General features: G+C 41.2%; 2 protein-coding genes across 3 annotated transcripts; both read left to right on the top strand.

Annotated features, from left to right (window-relative positions):
* gyg1b (glycogenin 1b) lies at positions 1–6,392 on the top strand. 2 transcript variants are annotated; one of them, XM_055151177.1, is made up of 8 exons: positions 33–131; positions 222–309; positions 1,468–1,606; positions 1,673–1,847; positions 1,928–2,090; positions 4,742–4,868; positions 5,358–5,574; positions 5,653–6,392. In XM_055151177.1, the coding sequence occupies exons 3-8, from the start codon at positions 1,521–1,523 to the stop codon at positions 5,734–5,736; spliced, it is 852 nt and encodes a 283-aa protein (XP_055007152.1). In that variant the 5' UTR covers positions 33–131; positions 222–309; positions 1,468–1,520; the 3' UTR covers positions 5,737–6,392. The 2 variants fall into 2 exon arrangements, with proteins under 2 accessions (XP_020791323.2, XP_055007152.1); XM_020935664.2 differs by lacking the exon at positions 222–309 and having other exon boundaries at positions 1–131.
* Positions 6,393–6,532: 140 nt separating this feature from the next.
* bdh1 (3-hydroxybutyrate dehydrogenase, type 1) lies at positions 6,533–9,445 on the top strand. The gene is made up of 5 exons (XM_020935706.2): positions 6,533–7,500; positions 7,687–7,797; positions 7,867–8,008; positions 8,101–8,253; positions 8,578–9,445. Exons 1-5 carry the CDS (start codon positions 7,288–7,290, stop codon positions 9,042–9,044), a joined length of 1,086 nt encoding a protein of 361 aa, XP_020791365.1. The 5' UTR covers positions 6,533–7,287; the 3' UTR covers positions 9,045–9,445.
* The last annotated feature ends 310 nt before the right edge of the window (positions 9,446–9,755 follow it).

Below are 9,755 nucleotides of genomic sequence, written 5' to 3'. Positions count from 1 at the left end.
CAGCGCCTGGCTACTGTCATACTGCTATAAATCCACCTCTGTATATTTAGACAGTCCTTTTCTTCAAGTCTCCGAGTCCTTAAGCCCAGGCTCCAAACTAGCAGCGTGTACTACTACTTCAGTCATGGCTGGTATGTGACTTTTCAAAACTTTTTACACTGTTGGCTGTTGCTTGCTTGCTACTTCTGCCCAATCTTTGTTACGTACTATTTGTATTGCAGCAACTCTCTTCGTGAGTTTGGAGCGCGCGTCAAAACCAGTGCTGACCATTTTGGCCAGTGTCAAAGTGACCTGATAACGCATATAACGGTGTGTCCTGGAAGTTGTTTTGATCGGGTTTCGAAAGTAGGCAAATCCAGTCACTTCACAGAACTGTTTGTCTTTAATGTAGACCTATGACTTTTTTAAAATTTATTTATTTTATGTTGTTGCATTTGTTAACCTTAATGTTGTCTCGCCTGCTGTTATATTGCTCTTTGTCTCATCATGACCAAGTCTAGTGAAGTTGGCCAAAGCATGAACTTGTAATATACTATAATAAAACGTACATCAAACGTATCGTAGGGTACATGTAAGAGCATGATTAAATCTCCACACGGAGCTATATTGGGACCCTCTTATTGGTCACGTAACTCTTGGGACACGCTGTACTATCTGTACTGTGACGCTTCAGCGCTCTTTTGTAAAGTCAGAATTTGTCAAGTTCGTCTGACCATTACGATTCTAAAGTAATAATGCTGCTTAAAAAATATTGAGTTTTAGCTGGTCTGTCTGTATTATGTCACACTTATGCCACAGTAGACTACTGCTTTACCAATTGGAAAAGGGGTGTGAGGCCGGGGGCGTGGCACTGTTTATGTAGAAGCCATGTGAGAGACTTCTCTAGGCTGCTGAATGGAAAGACTGTGCTCTGTGGCACAGCAGAGAGTGACAGAGCCAGCTCAGTCCATACTGGCCTCTTGGCTCTCTTACATGCTGCAATCACACAACTCAAACAAGTGCTTGGGTCATTTCGTCATCTACATTTATACGCTCCCACAGACTCACATTGTTCTGGGACATGACTTGGCAGGTAGATGAAACTCTTCACGGTAGAGCGAATTTCGTCATATCATAAATCTCAGTCACAATAAAGTGATGACTAGCACACTTAATTCGTTTGTGATCTGTGAGAAATGTTGCAGTCCATTATTACTTACCTGTTAATTCTTTGGTAATCCTTGCAGTGACAGAGCCACACTGTTCACCTGTCAACCAAAAGGATACAGTTGAACACAACCATTGTGCTCTTGGGCAAAACACTTCACTCACATTGGCTAGTAGCCACAGTATATATCAGGTTGTATGAAGGGCCAGGAAAAGCACCGGATCTTTCCTAATCATCATGTGACAGGACAGATTCTCTATGGTAACACAAAAAAGGAAGAAGTAAAACAGTGGTTCTAACCTCCATGAATGTTTCTTTAGCAAACCAGGCTTTCGTGACATTGGCTACCAATGACAGTTATGCCCGGGGAGCTATGGTATTGGGCAAGTCCCTGCGAAACCACAACACCACCAAGAAGCTGGTTGCCCTCATTGGCCCCCAAGTTTCAGAGCCATGCAGGTAAGCAACCTTCAACTGTAAAACACATCAGTGCACATCAGTGGTGTAACACTGTGCCCTGCTTAGGGGGGTGCTGCGGAGGATCTTTGATGAGGTGCGGGTGGTGGATGTGCTGGACAGTGGAGACACGGCACACCTGGCCATGATGAAGAGACCAGACCTGGGTGTGACCTTCACCAAACTCCATTGTTGGACCCTCACACACTACTCCAAATGTGTGTTTATGGATGCTGACACTCTGGTAATACACAACACATAAAGAGATAAAGAGAAGATAACAACTGTTCTGGTCCTTCAGTTTGACTGTAATTGTGGCTGCAGGTGCTGTCCAACATTGATGAGCTGTTTGACAGAAAGGAGTTATCTGCTGCCCCTGACCCTGGCTGGCCTGACTGCTTTAACTCTGGTGTGTTTGTGTTTTGTCCTTCAATGGAAACATATGGCAAACTGCTGCAGTACTCCACTGAACATGGCAGCTTCGATGGTAAGCCAAAGCCCATCTATTACTATGTAATAACGCATGGTGCACTGTGCATGGGTTATGTAAATTTATGTATGCAGTCATTTGAGATATAGTTCACACAGCTATACAAGTTAGCTATACAAGTTTTCTAATCACCCATGGACTTTCAAATCCAAAATGCATGGCCTACAATTTTGTGAGGCAAAGCAAACACCATATAAAAATATGTGTAAACAATATCATTTATTGTATAATATTTTTGTAAGTAGAGTTTTCAGAGCATGTTGCGCAGGCACAGGGTCCTGCTGAGTTATTCTGAGTTGGAGCACATATGGGAGGCCTTGTGCACATAGCTTTTGACATTCAACCACTCTTCAGCCTGTGGCGTAATGTTACTGTGGTGGGCAACATTTTGGTTTCATTTGTGTTTACTGAAGTTTTAGTTTTGTAGCAGTTACTCAACAATGACTCTAGAGTCATTTAGAGTTTTTTAGAGTCAGGTTTTGATGTAAAATGTTAATTTGGGGGCAACAGTGTATTTGTTGAATGTTCTCTGAACACAACTGGAGGTTTAGTTGATAAACTCCCAGATTCTAAGCTTTATCTTTGGTAACTATATTTCTCACGAAAAAGATTTCCCTTTGGGGATAAATAAAAGTAATTCTGATTCTGATCTGCCCAGTGAAATGATTCTGACAGGATTTCACTGTCTCCAGGCTCAGTGGCATGCTAATACTAATGGGGAGACAGACTTATTTATAGACATATCTTTTCATGTGCATTGAAGCAAGAGTGGATGTAATGACCTTTAGCATTTCTAATGAATACATGATGTGCACATGCACACTGCTGTCTGTTTCTATCATGGGAATACACTCTGAAAGATGGGCTGAGCAGTTTGTGCTTATGAATGCAGAAAAGTGGTCCAGGGCCAAGTCAAACTGGCACACTAACACACACATTCTTACTGCTCATCCCCTCAAAATGAAGACACCCGGTCTGTATTAGAGTCTGTGCAAAAAAAAAAAAGCTTTACTAAAGGAAGGGACATAGGCACAACCACACCCTATAGAAAGGGTGGGGTTTATTAGCTTCAGTAGTAAATGTACTCCTTGTGAGCAGCATACAATAGGTAATCTAGATAAAAGAGGTAACCTAATCTAATTCAAAGAAACTGAAAGAAACTGCCATTATCCAGTACTGTACCCCAATGCTCTTTATCTTGGTAAATGCTAAATGTTCACATTTTTATATACTAGTAGCACTTTTCCAACTTCAAGGCACTCAATGTGCTTTACATCAAGGAAGCACTCATCCATTCACACACGCATTCATACACCAGCATAGGCAGACACTGGGAGCAAGGTCAGTTAAGCAATGCCCAAGAACACAACGGCAGCATTCATCTGTGGTAGCTGGAATTGCACCTCCAACCTGTGGTTCAGAGAGATACTTGTCGACCTTTGCCAACCTATGTATCAGTGGACAAACACTTTGCCAACTAAGTTACTGTTGAGTTTCTGAGACTTAGAACAAACAGATAGCATTTTGGGCTTCCCTTGCACTGGAGTTGGCCCCCAGCAGTTTTGTGTCTGTTTGAAGCTGAGGAGTTATGAATGGGGTTAATAGAACTATCTCTTGAATTTGTTCATTCAGGACCCATGCTTGTGTACTGATAATGTTTTGTAGACACAAATCCCACCAGCAATTAGTCTGTTTTAAATAGCCCACTGAAAGGCAGGATTTGTGGATGGATTCGCAGCGGCTTGGTTCTGGGTTCTTTAAGTACCCAGCCACTGACAGTCTACACTAAACTTTGGACAACACCTCAAGCATCAGACCTGCTGTCATTACATCTAATATTAGCAAGTCCACATCAGACTCTTCACTGTTCACTTTCAGTCAAGAACATGCACTCTGAATCTGTTGACAACCTACATTTACAAGACTTGTGATGGGTTATGCCAGTTTTAAATTAAACTAGAGGATAATTCTTCATCAGATTTTAAGTAAGTAATTCCCCACCATTGTGCTGAATGTGATGTAAGCACCTCTATATATCACAGACTACAGCCACATACTGATCTCCTGATGTCAAGTGTGCCTAATGTGCCTGTGACAGAGTACACAGTGTCTTTCCAGTTTTCACTCGCATATGGTGGATGTAACATAGGCTCTATGTACTTTCTTTGTCTTACCATATTCAGAACGCCCAATCTTCACAGGGTGGTGCCCGGTTAGTGCCTGGATGGGGGAACACTGGGAATACCAGGTGTCATAGAGAGTGTCCATGTACTGGACAACGTGACGACAACTTTCTGGCATAATTACAACTGTATTACAGTCATGCTAATGTGCTCAATGTTCAAGGTCATGGCCAAGACATGTCCTTAGGTCTCCATGTCCAAGTCAAGTCTGGTTTACAGAAAATATATAATGCTTATTATGCCCAACCGAATAAACAAATACAAAAAATAATGTTGTAGGTTTTATTTTGTACAACTATCATTTCCTTTTTAGTTTTCCCCTTCCATTACACAATGGGGCATGTTATGTTTGCATTGAACACTATCTGTGTGTGACGTACTGAACTCAAAAATAGGACTGAGTTCCAGAGGTCATCTTGTGAATTACTTTCCACATCATGTGCTTGTGTTTTTCCTCATTTTCAGGAGGCGACCAAGGAATCTTAAACGGTTTCTTTGGTGACTGGGCAACAGCTGACATCTCCAAGCATCTTCCATTTATCTATAACCTCAGCAGCATAGCCATCTACACATATCTCCCTGCATTTAAACAGTAAGTCGTGAGTATTTTAATGTTTGTTTTGTTTTTTTCCATTTACTTTTAATAAGGATTTTGTTTATGCTTAGTAGTCATTAGCCTGTCAGTATGACTGGATTCCTGTTGCATAAGATGGGCAATTTAAAACTGTAAGAGGCAAATGTAACTTGAGCCACAATCACATGAGCATGTGCTTACACTGAAGTAACATCAGGTTACCGGAGTGATGAACAGTTAGAATCCAACTGTAGCACTGGTAAGCCCCCCCTGGGCCCGCCTCAGACGCCCACTGGCAAATCCAGCCTAAACCACCCAACAGCTGATACCCATCTGAAAATAGACTGTCTATTCTTTTATGTCAGTCTGTGGTCTCCTTTGTATTGTAAACCCATAATTGGCAAGTTGGTTTAGTCTACTATTGTCTGCTATTTAAAAGCAATTTGTCAAATTTGAGACAAAAGGTATAGTGCTAGTGCAAGTTCCCACTTCATATCCCCATTGCAGGTATGGCGGCAATGCCAAGGTCGTTCATTTTCTTGGTAAGACCAAGCCGTGGAATTACACCTTTGACCCCAAAGCCAAGCGCATTTCTGGCAGCGTGCAGGAGGCCACATCACACCCCACCTTCCTCATGGACTGGTGGATGCTGTATTCCAGTGCAGTGGTGCCTCTGATGTATGAGCAGTATGGAGACCAGCCTTTTCACTCTGGATGTGTAGAGGTATTCTTTGACTCCTCTTAGCTGTTTGGTGGCTAATATCTGAATGTCAACGCATATACTTTATGTTTTGTTTTGTAGGGGGAGAGCCCATTGCAAGTGCAGGCTCTGCAGCCTCTCATATCATCAGGAGCGGAAGGAGAGATGGGAGCAGGGTCAGGCTGACTACCTAGGAATGGACTCGTTTGATAATATCCAGCGAAAGCTCGATAGCTTCCTCAAATGAAGCAGTGATGGAAGTCTAATGTGAGAAGAGCACTTACAGTTCAACAAATGTCACCCAGGCCTCAGCTTAAAGTGTGGTTGAGAAGTTGAGCCACTCCCTGGGCCCCTGTGGGTAAATGCCCAGAAAAAGTGAATGTCAGAACTACCAGGAGAAACTTTGATCTAAAATGACACATAAAGCCCACAATCAATGTACACAAATATGTTTTGTCACTGTGTAACTTTTTTTTTTTTTTTCCAAAATGTTATAGACCACACCATTGGGAAGTGGGCAACAGGAGTTGAACTGGTTTTGCCTGAGTCATTTACTCTGTATCATTCTTTTTTCTTTCTTCTTTTTTTGTACATTTGTGTCTGTTCTTCATTCAAATGTCTTTCCTTCTACTTCAGATATACTTAAAACATGTTTACATTTCCTCTGAAAGTCATGCGCTCTACGGGATATCATATCTGTGCCTTAGCGTTTCTTGATATCTACTGTTCTGTACCAGGCTAGCTTTACTGTGCAAACTCTCCAATTCTCTCATCTGAGAATAGCATACTTTTGCATTTTGCGGTTTTCCCATACTAAATATTAAACATTTAGTTTTAACTCATTGAGTTTGTTGAAATAATTATTTATCATTAGTCAAGTGGCCATGTCGGAAAATATAGGTTATATTCTCTGCTGTCTTTCCTTTGCTTGGCTACTATTAGGTATGATATATTATATACATAAAATATATATACAAAAGTAGATTCACATCATGTAGGTCAATCCAAAGGGACATGCAATTTTATGACTGGACTAAGCTTTAGCTTAGACTTACCTCAAACTAATAGTAATGTCATGAAAACTACATCTTTACCCTGGAGGCTCGAGCTCTTAAATTTCTGCAAAAATTGACAACAAGCGCAGCCAGGCTATGTAGAAGTCTATGTAACAAACGTGTCTTTGTAGTAAGGAGGATGGCTGTCTAGAGTAGTAAGATAACTGATACCCTACACTTCCGGGTTTGTACAAATTTATTCCATCTACTTTTCCATAGACTTTAACTACTGCACAAAACAACACAAACACATTACAACAGATACATTAAAAATAGCTGCTAAATTAACCTGGCATATGTTACAAAATTAAATTAGATTAAATAAAAAATAATAATAACATGCGGTATTGACAGGCCTGGCTCTATGAAGTTTATGGCAAAGAGCCTTTCTGCGCATATGGATGATTTCTCTGTCTTGTCAGTGACTAGAGTCTCTACTGTGCTTTAACTGTTTTCTGTTGTTTCTACTGTCGCCTGCTGTCATAGTCTATGCTGCTGTCATAGTGTACGCTGCTGTAGACATACGGTCTGTGGCTGTAGGCTCAGTCTATGCTCACAGGCTTTGGGATAGAACAGAAATCGCGCATAGTGAATAATTAAAGTCGGGGGCGTGTCGAGAGGGTGGTCCACAGTTGTTAATATAAAATTCTTGCTAGGAAACTAAACACACACAACAATCAAAATGGCTTCGATCCCTGGGCTGCGAGTGTTTCTTCTCGTTTTATTTTCTGTATTCCTCACCGTGGTTTTAGGTTTTGGGCTGCCTGCTTCGCTTAACGCGGTCATGTGGCTGCTCGGATTACCACAGACCAGTGTAACGGAATGCATCGTTGGACTTTATTTAATTTTTGTTGCATTTGTTGCAATGCCCAGACTTCCCAGGGGATGGGTAAAGGTAGGCTATAGAGATTTAATAAGCATGGCGTTAGCAACAATCTTGAACTTGTGGAATAGGCCTTTCTCGCACCTTGTCTAGTTAAGCTACACATTGTATGAAAAATATACATTTTCATCTAATGCAGTAATGTGTGGGTCTAACCATTCCAGTGATCTAATCTATGGATGAAACTTGCTTTTTCAGGTGGATGGCAAAGCTGTATTGGTCACAGGTTGCGACAGTGGGTTTGGACTGGCACTTGCCAAACATTTACACAAGCTTGGCTTCACAGTGTTCGCTGGCTGCCTCCTGAAGGTGAGTGTTTCCATTGTACTTTCCCCTGTTACATAGATGCCAGGGTGCTATTAATGGTTTACTCTGAAGGACAAAGGAGGAGAGGGTGCCAAGGAGCTGGAGGAGATGCACTCAGACAGAATGAGAGTGCTGCAGCTGGATGTGTGCAGTGATGAGCAGACAAACCAGGCTGTGGAACACATCAAACACTGTTTGGGGGACCCAGAGAAAGGTTAACCTTGCCATGCCGATCAGACCAGATCAAGCAATGGTTACTGCATGTGTGGATGTACTGAACAACATGTACTTTTATGTTTATGCTAGGGCTGTGGGCAGTGGTCAACAATGCTGGTGTGTCCACGTTTGGAGAGGTGGAGTTTACCTCCATTGACACCTACAGACAGGTGTATGAGGTGAACCTGATAGGCACCATCAGAATCACTAAAGCTGTGCTGCCTTTGATCCGCAGAGCAAAAGGTTAGATACTTACAACATTATGAAAATGATCCAAAGGAGCATTCACTGAACATAATTCCTGCCATAAAAGTTTAAGGGTTTAAAACTACAACTGACTTGTAATTCTTGTAAGGAATGACAATAATGCAGGCTTAAAGACTTTTACCTTACAAAGCTTTGTCCAGCAATTTACAACAGTTTACATGCTGAAAAAACAAGCTTAATTTGTAACACTGTAACAATTTAAAGGATTTAAAAATTTAAGTTCAAACTTCAAGGTTGTATGCATTGTACTGTTTATATTGTTTACTACACAAGTTCATTATTGTCTGTCCTTGTTTCCAGGCCGAGTGGTGAATATAGCCAGCATGTATGGGAGGATGGGAAACATCATGCGTTCACAGTACTGTATGTCCAAATATGGTGTGGAAGCCTTCTCCGATTGTCTTCGATACGAGATGAAAACCTGGGGCGTTAAAGTGTCAGTTATTGAACCAGGCAACTTCATCGTTGCCACAGGAATCCTAACTCGGGACATTGTGGGAAACACATCCAACAAACTGTGGACTGAGGCCCCTCCCATTGTGAAAGAGGACTATGGTAAAGCTCACTTTGAGCATCAGATGGCTCTCATGCGCTCCTATTGTAATAGCGGACAGAAGGACATGGCCTCTGTTTTAGATGACATCATTGACGCCATAACATCTAAGCGCCCGTACACGCGCTATCTGCCCATGGAGCCACACTTGTGGATCAGAGTCCAGCTCATGACTCACCTGCCTGGTGCGATATCTGACTTCTTGTATTTCTAACTCAGCTTATTCTGAAATAAGTAACATAGAAGGCTGCTGGATAATATTGCACACTGAAGATGATTTGATTGTATTGATGATTTATTTTATATTTTCAGATAATTGTGTTTATATTGACAGTGAACTGGTAATCTGAACTGATAAGGAAAAACATATGCATGTGTTGTGCATTTTGTATCATTACAGTGATTGGTGAGGATGGGTTTTTCTCTGCCCTGGTGAGAACTGGCACTGTCTGATGTGATTATGTAACAGCACAACCGTCACCCCACTGTTTCTGTCTACTTCTGCTGTGATTATCTAGAGTGAATTTATGGTTTTGTGAGTGCCTTTTTCTATGAATGAAAGTTTATATAAAATTAATGCTTCTTGGCTGAATATAAACAAGCGTTTAAAACAAACTATAATGTATCTGGTCGACGTAGATATGTCTGAGACGTGCAATTACAAGAAGTCACCACAAGATGGCAGACAAACATAACACATCAGACCGTCGTCCGGTGCTTTAAGAAGTGTTTACTCAGCTTCATCAGGAGTATGTACTGTTGTACTGTACATATAAATATTTATCAAATATTAGCACTGGATATAAGCTTGAAATTACTAAACATAGACATAAAGGACATAAAGCACAATTTCAAAGATAGATAGAATTATGACACATTAATTAGGCTATAGTATTTGACCGTCAAATTCAAAACTGTTTAGACT

The sequence above is a fragment of the Boleophthalmus pectinirostris genome, unplaced genomic scaffold (assembly GCF_026225935.1).
Source record: "Boleophthalmus pectinirostris isolate CB_2022bp ecotype Guang Dong unplaced genomic scaffold, ASM2622593v1 HiC_scaffold_15, whole genome shotgun sequence".
NCBI lineage: Eukaryota > Metazoa > Chordata > Actinopteri > Gobiiformes > Gobiidae > Boleophthalmus > Boleophthalmus pectinirostris.
Note: the sequence above shows the minus strand (reverse complement) of the source record. Positions and strands in the feature narration are given on the sequence as shown.

What these genes read in the sequence shown, in the direction of transcription:
- gyg1b (XM_020935664.2), top strand. An exon ending in CAAGTTTCAGAGCCATGCAG is followed by an intron (nt 1,607 to 1,672) that starts GTAAGCAACCTT and finishes TGCCCTGCTTAG; the next exon opens with GGGGGTGCTGCGGAGGATCT. An exon ending in TTCACTCTGGATGTGTAGAG is followed by an intron (nt 5,575 to 5,652) that starts GTATTCTTTGAC and finishes TTTGTTTTGTAG; the next exon opens with GGGGAGAGCCCATTGCAAGT.
- bdh1 (XM_020935706.2), top strand. Translation starts at nt 7,288, where the DNA reads ATGGCTTCGATCCCTGGGCTGCGAGTGTTTCTTCTCGTTTTATTTTCT. An exon ending in TTCCCAGGGGATGGGTAAAG is followed by an intron (nt 7,501 to 7,686) that starts GTAGGCTATAGA and finishes TTGCTTTTTCAG; the next exon opens with GTGGATGGCAAAGCTGTATT. An exon ending in TCGCTGGCTGCCTCCTGAAG is followed by an intron (nt 7,798 to 7,866) that starts GTGAGTGTTTCC and finishes TTTACTCTGAAG; the next exon opens with GACAAAGGAGGAGAGGGTGC.